Here is a 20,955-nt window from a genome sequence, read left to right as displayed (position 1 = left end):
TGGGAGCAGATGTTCTCAAGGAAATGGACAACTAAAATGCGGTAGATGTTCAGGGAACATTTGCATGGCACTCCGCATAGGTATACTCCAATCAGGCAGGTAAAGGATGGTAAGGTGAGAGAACCATAGTGTACAAAGGATGTGGAGCATCTAGCTAAGAAGAGAAGAAAAGCTTATGAAAGGTTCAAGAAACTAGGTACTAGAGTTCTAGAAAATGACAAGGTTGTCAGGAAGGTGTCTAAGAATGAAATTAGCAGAGCCAGAAGGGTACATGAGAGGCCATGAGCAAGATTAAGGCATTCTACAGGTACATGAAGAGCCAGAGGATGAGCTGTGTGAGAAAAGGACCAATCAGGAGTGACAATGGAAATGCATGCATGGAATCGGAGGAGGCAGCAGAGGCATTTAATGAATGCTTTGCTTCGGTCTTCAACAGGGTAAAAGACCCTTGGCAATTGGGATGACATACAGCAGACTGAAATGCTTGTGCATATAGACATTAAGAAAGAGGATGTGCTGGTGCTTTTGAAAAGCATTAAGTTAGATAAGTCACTGGGACCAGACAAGTTGTACCCCAGGCTACAGTGGGAAGTGAGGGAGGAGATTGCTGAGGCTCTGATGATGATCTGTGCATCATCAATAGGGATGGGAGAAGCACGTGAGGATTGGAGGTTTGCAAATGTTGTTCCTGTCAGGATACTGAAGCAGGGATCCAATCGCAGACCCAGGACTGTGCACACTGTGATATTTCCTGATTAGCAAATCCAGAGAGGCAACTAAGTCGGGATCAAAGTTCAGGCAGAGATCAAAAGTTCCAGAGAAATCCAAAAGCCAGAATCAGGAGACAGACAGGGTACAGATACAAATGCTGGAAAGGCTCAGGAAAACTCACTGGCACAATCTGACAGCAAACAGGTGAAAACACAAGACTGAAATACACTGAGCAATAAACAGAGAGGCAGGTGATAGGTGGAGCACAATGAGACACGGGTGGCAGCAATACAGGTAATAATGAGAAACAGGTGAGAGGTGGAGCACTCAGTAATTTGGAGAGACATAATGTGATTAGGGATAGTCAGCATAGCTTTGTCAGAGGCAGGTCATGCCTTACGAACATGGTTGAATTCTTTGAGGATGCAACAAAACACATTGATGAAGGTAGAGAAGTGGATTTAGGGTATATGGATTTCAGTAAGGTATTTGATAAGGTTCCCCATGCAAGTCTAATTCAGAAAGTAAGGGGACCTTGCTTTGTGGATCCAGAATTGGCTTGCCCAAAAGGTAGTTGTAGATAGATCGTATTCTACATGGAGGATGGTGACCAGTGGTGTTCCACAGGGATCTGTTCTGGGACCCGTCCTCTTTGTGATCTTTATAAATGACCTGGATGAAGAAGTAGAAGGATGAGTTAGTAACTTTGCTGATGATACAAAGGTTGGGGGTGTTGTGGAGAGTCTGGAGGGTTGTCAGAGGTTACAGCGGGACATTGATAGGATGCAAAACTGGGCTGAGAAGTGGCAGATGGAGTTCAACCCAGATAAGTGTGAAGTGGTTATTTTTGGTAGGTCAAATATGAAGACAAAATATAATATTAATAGTAAGACTCTCGGCAGTGTGGAGGATCAGAGAGATCTTGGGATCTGTGTCCATAGGACACTCAAAGCTGTTGCGCAGGTGTTGTTAAGAAGGCAAATGGTGTGTTGGCATTCATCAACAATGCAACTGAGTTCAGGAGCTGTGAGGTAATGTTACAGCTATATTAGATCTTGGTCAGACCCCACTTGGAGTACTGTGCTCAGTTCTGGTCACCTCACTACAGCAAGGATGTGGATACCTTAGAAAGGTTGCAGAGGAGATTTACAAGGATGTTGCCTAATTGGAGAGCATGCCTTTTGAGAATTGGCTGAGTAAACTTGGCCTTTTCTCCTTGGACTGATGGAGGATGAGAGGTGACTTGATAGAGGTCTATAAAATGATGTTAGGCATTGATTGTGTAGATAGCCAGAGGCTTTTTCCCAGGGCTGAAATGGCTATCGCGAGAGGGCATAGTTTTAAGGTGCTTGGAAGTAGGTACAGAAGGTAGGTTTTTCACAGAGTGGTGGGTGCGTGGAATGCACTGCCAGTGACGGTGGTGGAGGTGTATACAATAGGGTCTTTTAAGAGCCTCTTAGATAGGTACATGGAGCTTAGAAAAATAGAGGGCTGTGTGGTGGGGTAATTCTAGGCAGTTTCTGGAGTAGGTTACATAGTTGGCACAACTTTGTGGGCCAAAGGGCCTGTAGTGTGTTGTAGATTTCTATGTTCTACGTACATCGAAGGTTGGAGTAAGATGCCCGGCTTGCGTAAATGACCAACACAGTCCGAGGATGAGCTGGGGTAAGCCCGCAAGCATTGTCGTGCTCCTGGCACCAACGGCGTGTGCCCAGAACATTACTAGCACCGTGGTGCTTGCATCTTTCAAACGTGGGAGGAGACTGGAGCGCTCGGAGGGAATTCTCACCAGGGCCGAATGGCAACGATCAGGGCTGCAGGCAAGACCTCCAGTAGAAATTAACTGGGGCTGGAGCACATCTCAGATTTCTTAATCATTTTTAAAAAAAACATCACCTTTCTGAAGAAAGAGATGAAAGTGAAAGGACATAACGGTACAGTATACAGTAGGCCTTTTGGTCCACAATATTGTGCTGACCTTTTTACCTTCTGTAAGGCTAATCTGAACCTTCCCTCCTACATAGCCTTCCATTTTTCTATCATTCACGTGCTTACCTCAGAGTCATTTAAGTGTCCCATGCATATCTTCTTCTACCACCTCCCCTGGCAGTGTGTTCCACGCTCCCACTTTCTGTATAAAACCTTGCTTCTGACATCCCACACCCCCTCCCCATACTTTCCTCCAATCAACTTACAGTGATGTCCCCTGGTACACTTGACAGGTGTTGGATAACATTCTGCAGCTGGTTCGGTGCAATATGCTTGTGCAGTTTGTTGGGAAGTTCCAAGTGGAGTTGGCAAGTTTGCATTTAGGTAAATAAAGAATTCAATGTTGTTTCTATCTTGTACAAATAAGATAAATTTATGCTGATATAACACCTGCAATGGCCCGAGGACAAAGCCATTGGCAAACGTCCTTGTACCACTAGTTCCACAGCTGTTAGAATATGGCATCCAATTCCGTGAAGGCGAGAGGATCGTAGAAATGGTTACAAGATGAACAGAAATGGTTCCAGAGATGAGAGGCGTCACTCATGTGGATGGACAGGAGGGGCTATTATGCGCTGACGTTGGAGATGATGCTCAAAATCCTGAAGGATCCAGACAGTCAACTGCTCATCGGCAGAAGAGTCAAGACCCAAAGGACATTGATTTAAAGTGATTGCAAAAAAGAGCAGGAGTGACGTGAGGCCTAAATGTACTTCGGGCAGGGAGCATAGAATAAAGAACGGTACAGAACACTGCAGGCCCTTCATCCCATGACTTTGTGAACTCTTTTAATTTAACCCTTCCCTCACAGCCCTCCGTTTTTCATTTATCCATGTGCCCAGCTGTATCACCGTCTGGCATCGGTGGGTGGGCACTGCCCAGGAGTGAAATAAGCTGCAGAAAGTTGTGAACTCAGTCAGCTCCATCATGGGCACTAGCCTCCCCAGCTGGTCACCTTCAAGGAGCGATGTCTCAAAAAGGCGATCTCCATCTTTAGGGATCCCCATTACCCAGGACATGCCCTCTTCTCATTGCCACCATCAGGAAGGAGGTACAGAAGCCTGGAGGCACACACTCAATGCCTCAGGAACAGCTTCTTTCCCTCTGCCATATGATTTTAGAATGGACATTAAACCCAAGAACACTCCTTTTTCCATTTCTCTTTCTGCACTCTTTATTTAACGTATTATATATACACACACATTTACTGTACTTTAGTTTTTTATGTATTGCAGTATACTGCTGCCACAAAACAATAAATTTCTCAACATATGCCAGTGATATTAAACCTGATTCTGATTCTGTCTAAGAGTCTCTTAAATGTCCCTAATGTAAATGTCCCGGCAACAGTGGTGGAGCTGGATACAATACGGTCTTTTAAGAGACTTTTGGATAGGTACATGGAGCTTAGAAAAATAGAGGGCTATAGGTAAGCCTAGTAATTTCTAGGGTAGGGACATGTTCGGCACAACCTTGTGGGCCGAAGGGCCTGTATTGTGCTATAGGTTTTCTATGTTTCTATGTAACTGCTTCTACCACCACCGCTGGCAGCATGTCCCACACTCGCCACTCTCTGTGTCAAGAATTCACCTCTGACATCCCCACTATACTTCCCTCCAATCACCATAAGATTTTGCCCTCTCATATTACCCACTTCTGTCCTGGGGTAAAAGTAGCTGGCTGTCCACTCCAAGTAGGCCTCTTATCATTTTGTAGCTTCAATTGTTGCTTTCAAAAGGGAAGTGTAGTTAGTGAAACACAAGGGGAAGGGGGTAGAATATCCTTGCTGAGTTTGAGGGAGGGAGCTGAGGAATGGGACTGACTGGAATCCTGTTACAGAGGGCCAGAGGGTCAAATGGGAATGAGCTCCTTACGGGTCCCAGAGTCACTTCACAACCAATGGCATGGTGCCACAGGAGACATTGTAGCTCTCCAAAACAGACACTCTTCAACTCACGTTCTCAATATTATGTATTTACTATTCATTGTTATTATTATTTGATTTTTTTTTCCGTATTTGCCCAGTTGGTTCTTTTTTGCTCATTGTTTGTCTGTCCGCCTTTGTGTGCAGTTTTTCTTTGATTCGTTGATCTCCTGTGAATGCCTGCAAGGAAATGAACCTCAGGATGGTATAAGGTGACATTTCCTTTGACCTTTGTGTGTACGGCCACAACAGTCCCCTCACCTTCAGCAGTTCATGGTGATCCAGAGTGACCTACACTTTGTAGCTTCTCAAATGGCTATTGAGGCCAATGTAGGGACAACAGACTCTTCCACCAGTGGGAGAAATGGAAAGAAAACACACATCATGTTACAAGGTGGATCTTAATCGTCGTAAGGAGAATTCTTATCCAGCCGAGGTGCCCAACCTTTTTGATGCCAATGAGCCTTACTATTAATCAAGGAGTTTGTAAATCCCAGGTTGGGAACCCCTACCATTTAGGGAGAAAGGACGATTTACCTTATTGAGACGTTTAAATAAAGTATTTGATAGTGTAACCAGTTTATCTTTGAGGGTAGGACCTTCAGAGGGAACTGCAGTGGGATTATGAGAGCAATGCAGAGTCTGGCAAGTTTAGATGCAATCACAGAAGGTAGAGAGAGAAACTATATTTCTCCGGTGTGACGGGTCAGAGTAAGATCCTTAAAATTAGAACGAGGCTTAAGGGGCGTCATAAATGAAGCCCTGCTTCACAAGAAAACTTTTCCCTATAAAAGACAATGAATTAATGAAAATATCACTCCCAAGATTTATAGATTTTGTTATAGAATAGTAATATAAGTAACCAGCTGGTGGTGTGGTGGCATCAGCAAGAGACTTCAAGGTGAGTGGTCCCAAGTTCAAATCCAGTCAGCTCCTTGCACACTTTCCATCCACATTGGGTTGAGCGTCAAGCTGGTAATTCAGCCTTGTAAAAAGAACAGTCAAATACTACGAAAATCGGCAAAATGCTGCCGATTTGCCACAAGGTATGAAAAGGAAGAACAACAATAATGTAAATGAATTGCTTTTTTTTTGGGCAAGGTAGATATTCATAGTAAAATGCACATTCATAGAGCCCTTCAAAATTATCAGATTTGTCAAATTGAATAACGTTGAGTAGTTTCCTGTCCAACGCTAGAATTAAAACATAAGGAATCTTTCTCCTGTAACACACACACTCTCCAGCAGGTGGCAGAATTGGACCACAGAGCGGATCAATGCCTTACCAAAAATACTCACAAGTGATCTGACATTTCACTGACACAGTATAAAATTTATAGAGTTTAATCATCTTTAGCACTCAAGTCTTGTAACAATCCAGTGACAATAAGCCAATGAGGTTGGGCATAAGTAATGAAAATTGGAGTAATTCCATGAGTTGGCAAACTGGAACAGAACATGACGACAGTTTCTGTGAATCTCCAGTCCTCAGGGGTGTTTTGAAGTCAGTTCTCTGTCCAGGTTTGGATGCACAGCCCAAGGGGAAAGTCACTCAGAAGCCTCACTAATTCGCTTCTGCATCCTTGCAGCGTGCTCTCTGCTTTTGGCTCTCTTGGCTTGCAGCTGAAAGTTGAGAGAAAACAACATACTTTAGGCACAGTAACCAAGCAAGGACAGCTAACCTGAAGGAAGCTGGTTTATCTGGCAGGGAAACACGCACAAAATGCTGGAGGAACTCAGCAGGCCAGACCACGTCTATGGAAAAGAGTAAACAGTCGACGTTTTGGACCAAGACCCTTTCTCAGGACTGGAAAGGAAGAGGTGTCAGAGTAAGAAGCCGGGGGAGGAAGGAAGAAGTAAAAAGTGGTAGGGAGAGGGCGATGGGGGTGAAGTAAAGAACTGAGAAGCTGATTGGTGAAAGAGATAAAGTGATGGAGAAGATGGAATCGGATAGGAGAGGAAAGAAGACCATGGACCATCTCCACCAGAGGGAAGAGATGGGAAGGTGAGAGTGGAAAATGGGAATGGGGAATGTTGAAGGGGGGAGGCAGACATCCCAACTCTCCCGGAAGTTCCTGGAGTCTCCTGCATATTGATAGCGGCTCCCTGACGCCCGCAAATTATGTACAATATTCCAGAAATCGATTTTTTTTTAGAGCGAGCAAGCGAGAGAGAGACAGAGAGAGACAGCGCCATGGCAGAGTGTTCCAAAAAAAGAAAATATAAAACGTACTTCACCCCAGACTACACTAAAGTGTACTCCTGTCTAACAGGGGTCAAAAATAATGACAGTGTTGCTCGCTGCACTGTTTGCAACAGTGACTTTTCTATTGCCCATGGTGGGTTAAAATGTAAAAGACATGTTGAGGTAAGTTTAACAGGTGTCATTCATTCATTAGCATAGCTAACATTATTTAAACTAGCTGGCTCGCTGCTAAGGAGCTACTCTATTGCAGACATCCCACCTCTCCGGGAAGTCTCCTGCAAATTGATGGTGCTACCTCCCTGAAATGAGTTTTTGCAGGGTGGGATATCTGGGGGGGGGGCGGGGTAATTACTGGAAGCTTGAGAAATCGATGTCCATAGCACCAAGTTGGAGGCTACCTTGATGGAATATAAGGTGTTGCTCCTCCAATCTGAGTGTGGCCTCAATGCCACAGTACTTCACCCCCATCCCCCTCTCCCGTTGTCCCCTATCACCTGCCACCTTGTACTTCTTCCTCCCCTCCCCTCCCACCACCCTACTCTGACTTCTCCCCTCAATTTCCAGTCCTGATGAAGGGTCTTGGTCCAAAATGTTGACCGTTTACTCTTTTCCAGAGATGCTGCCGGCCTGCCGAGTGCCTCCAGCATTTTGTGCGTGTTGCTTTGGATTTCCAGCGTCTGCAGATCTTCCCCTATCCGGCAGGGAGCTGGAATACACAGAATGGAAAGGATCCTTGTCCCAGTTCGACAACCAGTCTTACATGGAAAAGGAATTGGTCAAGAATTGGTCAATAACAGGATGGCTAAGAGGCTGCTGATCTTCCTTAGTCAGACAATTGAGTTCAAGAGCTGTGAGGTAATGTCGCAGCTCTGTAACACCTTGGTTAGACCAGCGCACACACAATGCTGGAGGAAGTTAGCAGGTCAGGCAGTACCTATGGAGAGGAATAAACAGTTAATGTTGCAGACCAAGACCCTTCATCAGGACTGGAGAGAAAAGGGGGAAGAAGCCAGAATAAAGAGGAGGTCAGACCACACTTGGAGTATTGTGTTCACCTCATTGTTGGAAGGATGATGAAGCCTCAGCTAAGGTGCAGAGGAGATTAACCAGGATGCTGCCTAGATTAGAGAGTACGTCTTATGAGAAAAAGTTGAGCAAGCTAGGGCTTTTTTCTTTGGAGCGAAGGAGGATGTGAGGTGGCTTGTTAGTTGTGTATAAGATTATAAGAAGCATTGAACGGACAGCCAGTGCACTTTCCCGGAGGCCAGCCTTTAAAGGTGAGTGGAGGACAATTTAGGGGGATGGCAGAGGTAGGTGTCTGTCATCCACTGCCAGGAGTGGTGGTAGAGGCGGATATATTAGGGACGCCTATATAGGCACATAGATGAAAGAAAAACGGAGGGCTACGTGGGAGGGAAGGGTTAGGCCTTGGGGTAGGTTAGAAGGTCAACACAACATTGCGGGCTGAAGGGTCTGTACTGGGAATGGAATTGGCTCCTTCTGAATACGTGCAGAGCTCAGCTGAGGCTTTCAATGTCAAAAAGCCCAGACTGATTTCTAGCAACAAACAATCTACTGGACAAACTCAGCAGGTCAAGCAGCATCCGGTTGGGGGAGTGGGGTGTTGGAAATGGAAAGATATTGTTGATATTTCAGGTTATAACTCTGCATTACTGAGAGCTGGTGCAGAGTTTCAACCCAAAATATCACCAGTTCCTTGCTCACAGGTTTCCAGCTTCACCGATCCAACCCTGGTGTCAGAGCAATAAGATCTTTCCATCATTCAGCAAAGTGTTGCAACATAAAAGACCAACGTGGCCATCATTAAACATGAAATGGGCAAATCCAGCTGACAGGTGTTTGGAAAAGTCTTCAAACAGGTCATGAGACATCGATGGGGACAAAACAGGAAAGCACAGGAATGTGGAAGAATAAAACAAACAGGAATAAAATGTTGAAAAAGAACATTTTTTTTGATGAAGTGTTGTTTTCTCTCAATAAGGAACAACATCAAAAAGTCTAGAACCAACAAGATCATCTTACCTCTGCACTTAAGCAATGTCTCATCTCTCGGTCTATATCATTACATTTCCCCAGAAACTTCATGAAACTGTGCTGTGGGAGAGAAGGAATCTTAGCAAACTTGAACAATCTTCGCACACTGTTCATAACTTTTTATCAAAATTTTTTACAATGGTTTACACAAAGTACACTGCAGATGCTGTGGTCAAATCAACACGTACAAAAGCTGGATGAACTCAGCAGGTCGGGTAGCATCCGTTGAAATGAGCAGTCAACGTTTCGGGCCGAGACCCTTCGTCAGGACTGAAGGAGGAGGGGGCGGGGGCCCTATAAAGAAGGTGGGGGGAGGGTGGAAGGTGCCAGGTGAAAAACCAATCAAAGGAAAGATCAAGGGGTGGGGGAGGGGAGGCAGGGAGGGGATAGGCAGGAGAGGTGAAGAAGGAATGCTCATTTCAACGGATGCTGCCCGACCTGCTGAGTTCATCCAGCTTGTTTGTACGTGGTGATTTTACAATGGTTTGATGTTTGGTAACAAACGCAATGCTGGAGGGAGAGCTAAGCTTCTCTCCCCTTTCTTTCCAGTCCTGATGAAGGATCTTGGCCCAAAATGTCAACTCTATTCCTCTCCCTAAATGCTGCCTGACTACTGAGTTCCTCCAGCATTCCCTTCCCACTTACGTCCTAACACACCCAGTCCATTCCCTTCCCACTTACGTCCTAACACACCCAGTCCATTCCCTTCCCACTTACGTCCTAACACACCCCAGTCCATTCCCTTCCCACTTACGTCCTAACACACCCAGTCCATTCCCACTGATATCCTCTAGGTGTAGCTGTGGTAACTCTCATCAGCTCCAGGTGTAGCTACGGGAACTGTCTAAGCTTGTTATGGGAACTCTTGTCAACTCCAGCTACACCTGTATCTTTGTAGAACACATGGACCGGTCTTCGTTCTGAGCGTACACAGGACCGTTCTGCCAACTTTTCCTCTGATAAACTGATGAATGCATTGGTGCCTGCTACCCCCAAAAAAACAAAAGTTTCACCACATTACCAGCCAGGTTCCACCCCACTCTCATTTACGTGGTCAATCTGAGATTTCTTTTCATTCTCTCGATCTGTCTCCTTTGCAGGAGATAGAATGATCACCAGCATCTTCTGCAAGTCCATAGCTTCTTGGCAATGTCAACTTGTGCCGCACAAGTTGGTCGGGTGGTTGAAAAAGTGTTATGTTGTGTTACTCTTCATTAATCAGGGGATTGAGTTCAAGAGCTGTGAAGGAATGTTGCAGCTCTATATAAAAACCACGTAAAGCATTGTGTTCATTCTGGTTGCCCTGATGTAGAAGCTTTAGAGAGGGCAGAGATTTACCAGGATTCTGCCTGGATTAGAGAGCATGTCTTACGAGGGTAGGTTAAGTGAGCTTGGGCTTTTCACTTTGGAGAGGAGGAGATTGAGATGACGTGATAGAGATGTACAAGATGATAAGAGGCATAGATTGAGGAGATAGCCAGAGACTTTTCCCCAGGGTGGAAATGGCAATACGAGACCGCATAATTTTAAGGCAATCGAAGGAAAGTATGGGTGGGAGATGTCAGAGGTAATTTTTTTTCCCCCCACAGAGTGGTGTTTGCACGGAATGACCTGCCAGGGCTAGTGGTAGAGGCAGAATAATTAGGGTTATTTATGAAACTCTTAGGTAGGAATGTGGATAATAGAAAAGTGTACGGGAAGGATTAGATTGATCTTGGAGTAGGTAAAAAGGTTGGCACGACACTGTGGGCCGCAGGACCTGCACTGTGTTTTAGTTTTCTATGTTCTGTTCGTTTTCTCCCACAGTTTGTTCTTCTCCATCACATTTGGTCCAGTGATGAGTTTCTCCACTCTGACGTCCATAATATGAGCTCCCTTCTCCTGAAATGAGGTTTGCCACCTGACTGGGGCTCTCAACTGCATTTCCTCTTCTTCCTGCACATCTGCTTTCACCCCCTGTCCCAGGATCAGAACAAAAATAGAGCTTCCTGGTCCCTAGCTTCCACCCCACCAGCCTCATCCTCTCAGAGTTTCCGCCGGCCCCAACGAGATCCCACCACCATTCACATCTTCTGGACAGGAAGGGACAGTGGGTTGACATGCAAGTGCGTGAGATTAGCAGGTAGGCAAGGTGGGCATTAGTAGTAACAAGAATATACTGTAACCTGCCCAAAACAGGAGCAGTAAAGGCCTTTAAACTTTTAAAAATGAAAGCGCACCAGTTATACTCACTTCTTTATGGCACTGCTGGAGGCGTTGAATGAGAATGTTACACTCCTCTGAATGCAGGTGTGGTGAGAGGTCGGGGTGCATATCTGTTTACAGTCGCAAGCCGGGAAGTTGATCCTTTATAATGATACCAGGAGTTAAAAAGCTTGCTGCTGGAAAAGTCGGAGCTGCACATGATCAATAGACATCACCATCAACAAAATTATTCTTCCATTACAATCGACAAGTTGCATTTGCAGGTGAGAGTGAGCCGGCTAACAATAGAATGGCAAGGATATTCGTCTTGTTGGGAATGCAGAGAATGACATTTATGTTACTCAACTTTATCAAAAGGTCAAGACTAAACTCCTGGATAAATAAGTTAAACACCCCCAACAGACTGCGCTTAAGAGTATTGCAAGCAGTTTTGGGCCCCTTATCTAAGAACGGAGAGGGTTCCGAGGTGGCTCATGGAACGAAAGAGTTAGCACATGAGGAGCGTTTGATAGATCTGGGCCTATCATCACTGGAGTTTAGAAGAATGAAGTGGAGGGTGGTGGTGACCTAATTGAAACCTATTGAATATTGAAAGGCCTTTGGAAGAATGGAGGTAGAAAGGATGCTTCCTCTCGTGGGGGAGTCTAGGACCAGAGGGCACAGCCTCAGAATACGTGGAATCCCTTCAGAACAGAGATGATGAGGGATTTCTGTAGCCAGAGGCTGGTGCATCTGTGGAATTCGTTACCACAGGCGGCCGTGGAGGCAAATCATTGGGTACATTTAAAGCAGAGGTTGATATGTTCTTAATTAGTAACGCATCCAACATAACAGGGAGAAGGGAAGAGAATGGGTTTGAGAAGGATAATTGATCAGCCACAATGGAACAGCGGATCAGATTCAATGGGCCAAATGACTTAATTCTGCCCCTGTGTCTTATGGTCTAACAAACTCCCCACCTCCACATCAAGCGGGGGAGTGCAAACTCATGTAGTTAAATATCAGGAATGGATAAACTAGGATCAGTAAATCTGATCATGAAAAACAACCTGGCTTATGAGCAAATGCTGGAGGAACTCAGCACAACAGGCCGCATCTATGGAGGGGAATAAACAACTGATATTTCAGCTGAGAACCCTGGCTGGTTACTCTGTTGTATCTCTAAATAAAACAAAATAAAAACTCTCACCAGAAGAGTCTCAGCCAGAAACGTCGATGGTTTATTCCCCTCCATTGATGCTGCCTGGACTGCAGACTTGCTCCAGCATTTTGCGTGTGTTGCTCAAGATTTGCTGTATCTACAGAATCTCTTGTGTCTGTGAAGTCTGGATCATTAAGTCTTTTAGGGTAGAAAATCTGATATTCCCTTGCATTTAGCCTCCTTGTGACTGCAGAGCTACAATAACCTCATGAAATGGCTGAGAAAGTGCAAGAAACACCAGCCTTACCTACGCCAACGGTGCTTGAAGGAAATGGGGGTCGGTGGTGGGAAGAAAAGCCATAACAAGGACTTCAACCAGAATCAGGTTTAATATCACTGGCATATGTCATGAAATTTGTTAAATTACTAGCAGCAGTAAAATGCCATACATAATCTAATTCATTTTTTCTGTATTATTAAGTATATATGTATATTAAATAGTTATATTAAAATAATAATGCAAAAAAACAGAAAAATAATAAAAAAGTGAGGTAGTGTTCATGGGTTCAATGTCCATTTAGAAAGCAGGCAAAAGAGGGGAGGGAACTGTTCCTGAATTGCTGAGCGTGCGTACCTCCTTCCTGATCATAACAATGAGAAGAGGGCATGTCCTGGGTGGTGACGGTTCTTAATAATGGGCGTCGCCTTTTTGAGGCGCTGCTCCTTGAAGATGTCTTGGATTCAAGTGAAGCTAGTACCCATGATGGAGCTGAATAATTTTACAACTTTCTGTAGTTTATTTCGGTCCTGTGCAGTGGCCCTTCCTCCCCGTACCAGACAGCGATGCCACCTGTCAGAATGCCCTCCACTGTACATCTGAAGAAGTTTTCGAGTGTTTTAGGTGACAAACCACATTTCCTCAAACTCCTCCTGAAATATAGCTGTTGTCTTGCCTTCTTTATAGGTGGATCGATATGTTGGAACCAGGTTAGATCCTCAAAGATCTTGACACCCAGGAACTCAAAACTGCTCACTCTCTCCACTTCTGATTCCTCTATGAGGATTGGTTTGAAATCCCCTGTCTTACCCCTTTTTGAAGTCCACAATCAACTTTTTTGTTTTACTGACATTGAGTGCCAGGTTGTTGCTACGACACCACTCAACTAGCTGGTATATCTCACTCCTGTACACCCTCTTACCTCCATCTGAGATTCTGCCAACAATGGTTGTATCATCAGCAAATTTATAGATGGCATTTGAACTGTGCCTAGCCACACAGTCATGGGTATAGAGTGAGTGGAGTGGTAGGCTAAGCACACATCCCTGAGGTGCACCAGTGTTGATTGTCAGCAAGGTGGAGGTGCTATTTCCAATTCACATAGATTGCGATCTAACAGTTGGGAAGTTGAGGATCCAGTTGCAGAGGGAGGTACAGAGGCCCAGGTTCTGTAGCTTTTCGATGTCAGAATGCTGTTCATTGACTATAGCTCAGGACTTAAGGAATGATGGTGTTAAACACTGAGCTCTAGTCAATAAACACCATCCTGACAATCAATATACAAATGAAGACAAATACAAAACAAACAAATAAATAAATAGATAAAACTAATTATCTGTTATTATAGAATCCTGGAAAGTGAGTTTGTAGATTTTGGTATCAGTTTAGTGTGGAGTGAACTCTATCTTTTTATCTAAACTCCACATTGAACTGATTTCGCAACAAACTCAAAACTGCACCAACATCCTGCTCTTCAGTAGATTTATTTAATGTAAAGAACATATAGTCCTATAACACCAATAAATCTGCTCATGGAAATTTTGAGTTTTGTGATTACACAAATATGACATTTCGATGGAAACTTGGCTATGTAAAAGACACAAAATAACTCTGTTTCTCTCTCCAAGACGCTGCCTGAGCTACTGAGGATTTCCAACATTTTTTGTTACTTATTCATGTTTTAATCACATTTCATTTGTTTTCATTTCTCTCAAGTAAACTTGAACTCAATTGTCACCTACATTTTTTCCCAAGTTTTTAACTTCATCACGTCCAGGATTCCTGACCCAAGATAGAAACTTGCTTTTTTTTTTAAATGCCCTTCATGAACTTAGGACACTGAGTTATGCTGAATAGTTTCTGTGAAATGGGGAACTTTTGCACATCTGTTCCCAAGGCCAGCAATGTGGGAATCACTGCACAAATTGTTGTATAACATAATACTGAGTAAGGAATAAATATTGGCCTGCTTTTCCACAAAATTTAGATGTTTTAGATCAACTCTGCCATGAATGGCCCCAGGAGGAGGGTTAGGCACAGGGCTAGCACACTCATCCCGTTAAAAACCCACAGATACAGAAACTCTGAAGACATTATTCCTGGGAGAGGAAGAATATTCGTATAAGATGGGCTACTTGTGGGATTGGCCCAAGAAAGAGGACTCTGATGAGATGTTGTTGGTGACCTGTGCCCCAGTAGGGGTATTGGGCTGAACAACAGTAACACAATCTTTTAGACCCATTTAACAGAGCAGTGAAATGGTTTATCCAAATGATGGCAGCACATATTGTCAAGATACCATTCAGTAATGCTCTACCTAGGTCCTGGGACAACGTGCTCAAGTTTCTAGAATGGGAACACTCAGTTAGTCTATTGAAAAGGAACCTGTGGAAAGCAAATCCAGTTAATGCTTCAGGACAAAGGCCCTTTATTAGAACCAGAATGGAACTTGGATCCAAAGTCTTCTGAATCAAGAGACAGAACTTTGCTAACTGAATCAGGACTAAGAATTATTAACTTTTAGCACATTGATTTTATTTCTAAGTAAGTTAGAAAATTAGATGTTGTTTACATGGACTTTAGCAAGGCTGTTTGTGAAGTCCTGCAGGGGAGGTTGGTCAAGAAGGTCTAGTCACTTGGCATTCAGGATGAGATATAGATTGGATCCAACATTGGTTTGTTGGAGGAAGCTAGAGGGTGGTAGTAGATGGTTGCTTCAATGACTGGAGGCCTGTGACTGGTGGTGTGCTGCAGGGTTCAGTGCTGGGTCCGTTTTTGTTTGTTTACATATCAACGATCCGGATGATAATGTGGTAAACTGGATCAGCAAGTTCGCTGGCGGCTCCAGGATTGGGAACGTAGTGGATAGCAAGGAAGGCTATCAAACCTTGCCGGATAATCTGGACCAGCTAGGAAAATGGACTAAAAAAAAATGGCAGATAGAATTGAATGCAGACAAGTGTGAGGTGTTGCACTTCGGGATGAAAAAACAGGGAAGGACTTACACAGTGAATGATAAGACACCTAGAGATGTACTAGAACAGAGTGATCTAGTACAGATCCATAATTCCTTGCAAGAACCTTATTAGTCACTTGCTATGCATTTCCTCCTCCTTCTTAAACAAAGCCTCAGTATCTCTTGAAACCTTGCTTTTTATTCTAACAGGAATATATAAACACTATACTCATATGTGACTCTTGAAGGCCTCCCACCTACCAGAAAGCAATCTGTCCCGATCCACACTTGCCAAATCCTGTCCGATACCATCAACTAAACCTGATGTCACAGGTAGATAGGATTATCAAGAGAGCTTTTGACACATTGGCCTTCATAAGTCAAAGTACTGAGCACAGGTATTGGAATGTAATGTTGAAGTTGTCTAAGACATTGGTGAGACCAAGTTTGAAGTATTATGTGCACTTCTGGTCACCTACCTTCAAGAAAGATTTCAATAAGATTGAAAGAGTTCAGGGAAATTTTACAAGGGTACTGCAGGGATTTTAAGAGTTATAGGTTAAGGTTAAATATATTAGAAATTTATTCTCTGGTGTATTTAAAGGCCTGAACAGATTAGTTATGGCAAAGTTACTTCCCACGGTAGGGGAGTCTAGGACAAGAGGGCACGACTTCAGAATTGAAGGACAACCATTTACAACTGAGATGCAGAGAAATTACTTTAGTCAGAGGGTGGTAAGTCTGTGGAATTTGTTGCCACAAGCGGCTGTGGAGACTAAGTCATTGGGTGCATTTAAGACAGAGAGACAGATTCTTGATTAGCCAGGGAATCAAAGTGTGGGGTGAAGGCAGGGGAGTGGGGATGACCAGAAGAATTGGATCAACCCAGGATTGAATGGTGGAGCAGACTCGATGGGCCGAACAGCCTACTTCTGCTCCTGTATCTTATAGTCTTATGGTTATGAAGTGTGCCTAAGAAGGTTCTCAGTCATTCAGGTCATTGTATTAAAGCAGTGTTAAATCAAGGCAACTGGACTTGCTGTGTTGTGTAGAAGACCTTTTGCCATTTATCTGAGAGGCTTCTTCAGTACTGATCCACGGTGGGTAGTTTACCAGCTCATAAACTCCGTGAGTTGTTTAAAGGTATAGCAATCACATGAGGGGCATTAAGAGTCATGGAGGTAATGAGAGGGTCACTGATTTACTACTGCTGGGTATGTTATTCTCTGGAGGGGAAATTTGATAGAGGTATACGACATCATGAGGGTTCTAGATGGGATAAAAATGCAAGCAGCACGCTTTTTCCCCATAGAGTTTAGGTGAGACTAGAACTAGGTGACAGGATTAGGGTGAAAGACGAAATATTTCAGGTTAACCTGAATGGGAACTTCTTCACTCAGAGTGATGCGAGTGGAAACGAGTTACCAGAGGAAGTGATGGATGTGGGTGTGATTCCAAAGTTTAAGGGAAGTTTGGATAAGTACATGAAGGGTATGGAGGGCTTTGGTCCACGCGCGGGTCAATGGGACTAGGCAGAATAACAGTTCAGCACAGACTAGATGGGCCGAAGGATCCGTTTCTGTGCTGAAGTGCTTAATAACTCTATGAAGCGTTCAGCTTTAGTGCATCAGCAAGAACTAGTAGATCGTCGGTTATTATTGAGTTAGGTAATCTAGAACTCAGGGTCACAGAGGACAAGAGAAAGCATTAATTTCTACATCTATACACAATTCCAGGCGTTTTATTCCTGCCGAGGTTGATTATTATGTATAATTCCTACAAATTAAAGGGGGAATAAATCCCAATGTTCGATACGTGAACCCGCCACTACTCACCTTCTATCAGAAACTGCTCAGAGACCCAGCAAGACAGGAAGCAACGTTTTGCTTTTGATTGACAAGGGATCTAACCAAACAGAGGCATGTATTTTTTTTGTAACCTGGTCCCCTAATAGACAAACGGATAAGAGGCGGGTTTTCCTTCATAGAACCAATCAAAGAATGGAGAGGTGGAGACTTTCAGTCTCGGCGTCTGAAATGACGTCCTGAGAGTAATCAACGCGCAAGAACTTTAAAGGGGCAGTGAATCTGTTAGAAACCTGGGTCTTTTTTTTCTTATTTTCTGCTTACTTTTGCAACCTTTGCGCTTGATTAGGTTGTTCCTTTAATTAATGGATTAGAGTTTGTAAAGTAACAATCGTATTTGATTATTTTCCTGCCCTTTATTCCCCCGTAGGTTGAGTCCAGGATGACGGGTAGGTCAATGCGGAATCTACAAGATCTGCTGCTGTGGGAGAGTTGGAACTTGTGCCGCAAAGCAGCCAAATTTCCCGTCATTTAAGACAATAGTGATAAATCTGATTCTTGTGAGAAGCGAGTTGGAGCTTTGACTCATCCTTGCTTAATCCCAGTCAGCACTGGGACTGAGTTGGTGCCGAATCTGTTGATTGTCATCATAGAGGAAATGAAAGAAGCTGATTAATTTTTTTCGGATGCAGCCAAATTTGAGATTGTTACATAATCCCTCTGCGTTGATAAGGGTTTTTTTGAGATTAAGTAAAGTCATGTACAGTAATTACTGCAGCTCTCTGCAATTTTTCTGGAATTTCCTGTACCTTTAACCACAGGGAAATCTATCAAATAAAATCTGGCATTTAACTATAGAGGTATTAAAATATCTCCTCTTATGGCATGATGCCAATATTTAACAATCTGTGACTCTTTAAACCAATTAAAGTGCATCGTATAAACATTCTCATCAGCCTGAGGTGCACTAGTTATTGAAAGTTCTCTCATCACCTTCAAATTCCATTAGTGTGCATTCTCTATTCTCCAAGTTTTGTGTAACATGTGTTTGGCCATTTTTCCTGGTCTCTGTGTCATCTTAAATTGTGCTAACAATATTATTGGTGGTTTCTGAATTCCTGAATTTGATGTCTGGTCCATTATAGGGAATGACAATTAGACAGGTTTATCCAAGTCTAACTAAATAACAATGTCATCAATCTGTACCTCATTCTGAGGAGAATGGGATGACAATGGTCAACTTCCCATTTATTTTGACATAAGACCATAAAACTTATCTATTGCCCATTACGCCACTGGCATTTAGGGCAGCAATGAAGGTCCTTCATCTCCATTGTTCAGGGCTTCTGTCATCATATCAATAGGCTCCTCTCTGTCAGTCATGAAAGTCCTGGGTGGAGACTCAGGAATACTATCATACTCAGATGTAAAAGGATTCTTCATTGTTGTTTTTGTAACAATTTTGTTTGATCAGTCAGAGTTGTTAGCCCTGAGTTGAATCCTCGAACCTGGAGGACTGGTGGACTCGTCTTAGTCTGGCCTCTATCCTATGACCTGTTTGGCACTGACTCCAGCCAACATAGCTCCCTGGGCCATTGAGGACACAAGCCTCCAAATCCAACGACAATAGGAGCAGAACAGAACACTTTGGGACACTTTTAAAGCATATATACGTGGACAGATTATCTCCTATTCTGTTGGTTTGAGACAACGTATTAAGAAGGAAACTCTTTTATTGGTTGATAAGATTAAAGAAATTGACAAGAAATATTCGATTGCTCCTAGTAAGGAGCTTTACAAACAAAGGGTTGAGTTTCAAATGGAACACAGTTTATTACTTACATCTTTGATTGAAAATCAATTAATGAAAACCAGAAGTGATTTTTATATACATAATGATAAATCGGGTAAACTGTTAGCTAACCAATTGAAGAATACTTTGGTTAAACATCAAATTATTAAGATTCATCAACAGAATGGTGAACTGACAGTTAATCATGATGAGATAAACAAATCTTTTCAAGATTTTTATACCTCCCTGTATCATTCTGAATTTCCTCATGATCATAATACCATGCATGATTTTTTAGGGAAATTGAATTTTCCAAAATTATCATCAGAAGAACTTCTAATATTAGAAACTCCTATTACGGATGCAGAAATTAAAGGCATTATTTCCTCTATGAATTCCGGGAAAGCACCAGGTCCAGATGGGTATACAGTGGAATTTTTAAAGTTTTTTTCCTCTACTCTTTCTCCTTGGTTATGCAGGGTTTTTGAAGAAGCAAATAGACTAGGTAAACTACCACAATCTTTTTATAGAGCTTCCATTTCTTTAATATTGAAAAAAGATAAAGACCCTACTGACTGTGCATCTTATAGACCAATATATCTATTGACTGTAGATTCCAAGATCTTTTCCAAGTTTTTGGCGACAAGGCTGGAAAAGGTATTACCTCAAATTATCTCAGAGGATCAAACTAGTTTTATTAAAAATTGCTATTCTTTTTTCAATATTAGGAGATTATTGAATATTGTTTATACTCCTTCACGCAGCACGACAGAATGTGTCATTTCATTAGATGCGAAGAAAGCATTTGATAGAGTTGAATGGCCATATTTATTTACTGTGCTTGAGAAGTTTAATTTTAGTCCGACATTCATATCCTGGATTAAATTGATATATCATACTCCAGTAGCCTCGGTTTTTACTAACAATCAAAGATCTCCCTTTTTTCGTTTATTTCGGGGTACCAGGCAAGGCTGTCCTCAGTCCATTATTATTTGATATTGCTCTGGAACCTTTGACAATTGCTATTAGAGAATCACCTAACATTTTTGGCATTACTCGTGGGATGGATATACATAAGTTATCATTATATGCAGATAATTTGTTATTATACATTTCTGATCCTGAGAAATCCATTCCTACAGTTATTTCATTATTGGCTCAGTTTAGTAATTTTTCTGGGTATAAATTGAATCTTAATAAGAGTGAATTGTTCCCCTTAAATAGACAGGTTCCAATTTATGGAAATTTACCTTTTAAATTAGTTAATGACTTTTTATATACTTAGGGATTAAAATTACAAAAAATCATAAGGAGTTATTCAAGGTTAATTTTTTACCCTTAATTGATCAGATTAAATGTTTGTTTACTAAATGGTCACCATTGTCTTTATCTCTGATAGGTCGGATTAATGCTATTAAGATGATTATTTTACCCAAGTTCTTATATATATTTCAAGCGGTACCAATTTTTATTCCGAAATCCTTTTTTGACAATGTTGATTCAAAAATTTCCTCATATATATGGCAGAATAAAAATCCTAGATTAGGTAAAAGATATTTACAGAAGTCAAAGAAGGAAGGTGGATTGGCATTGCCTAATTTTAGATTTTATTATTGGGCAATTAATATTCGATATTTGAATTGTTGGTTAAGGGATTTGGATTTATCTCCTAGCCCTCATTGGGTAAATCTGGAAACTAAATCTGTACAAGGATTTTCATTGGGTTCTATTTTAGGGACTTCTCTTCCCTTTGCTCTTTCTAAATTGCATAAACGAATTGACAATCTGATAGTTAAACACACTTTACATATATGGTTTCAATTTTGGAAATTTTTTGGGTTGAATCAGTTTGTTTTAGCAATTCCTATTGTATCCAATTTCTTTTTTCATCCCT

The 20,955-nt window shown here is 42.5% G+C and overlaps 1 protein-coding gene across 2 annotated transcripts; it reads right to left on the bottom strand.

The window, feature by feature from the left end:
• Positions 1 to 5,952: 5,952 nt before the first annotated feature.
• On the bottom strand, positions 5,953 to 17,411 carry cmc2 (C-x(9)-C motif containing 2). 2 transcript variants are annotated; one of them, XM_073070387.1, is made up of 4 exons: positions 17,300 to 17,411; positions 11,118 to 11,281; positions 8,874 to 8,945; positions 5,953 to 6,247 (listed from the first exon to the last, which is right to left on the bottom strand). In XM_073070387.1, exons 2-4 carry the CDS (start codon positions 11,196 to 11,198, stop codon positions 6,173 to 6,175), a joined length of 228 nt encoding a protein of 75 aa, XP_072926488.1. In that variant the 5' UTR covers positions 11,199 to 11,281; positions 17,300 to 17,411; the 3' UTR covers positions 5,953 to 6,172. The 2 variants fall into 2 exon arrangements, with proteins under 2 accessions (XP_072926488.1, XP_072926489.1); XM_073070388.1 differs by having other exon boundaries at positions 11,118 to 11,231; positions 17,300 to 17,398.
• Between the last annotated feature and the right edge of the window lie 3,544 nt (positions 17,412 to 20,955).

This window comes from Hemitrygon akajei, chromosome 17 (genome assembly GCF_048418815.1).
Source record: "Hemitrygon akajei chromosome 17, sHemAka1.3, whole genome shotgun sequence".
Lineage (NCBI taxonomy): Eukaryota > Metazoa > Chordata > Chondrichthyes > Myliobatiformes > Dasyatidae > Hemitrygon > Hemitrygon akajei.
Note: the sequence above shows the minus strand (reverse complement) of the source record. Positions and strands in the feature narration are given on the sequence as shown.

Bases quoted from the DNA above. Each gene is read 5' to 3' on its own strand.
- cmc2 (XM_073070387.1), bottom strand. From the start codon at position 11,198: ATGCACCCCGACCTCTCACCACACCTGCATTCAGAGGAGTGTAACATT. The intron at 8,946-11,117 runs GTGAGTATAACT...TCTCTCCCACAG, and splicing joins TCCAGCAGTGCCATAAAGAA to CACAGTTTCATGAAGTTTCT. The intron at 6,248-8,873 runs GTAAGATGATCT...CTCAACTTTCAG, and splicing joins GACATTGCTTAAGTGCAGAG to CTGCAAGCCAAGAGAGCCAA.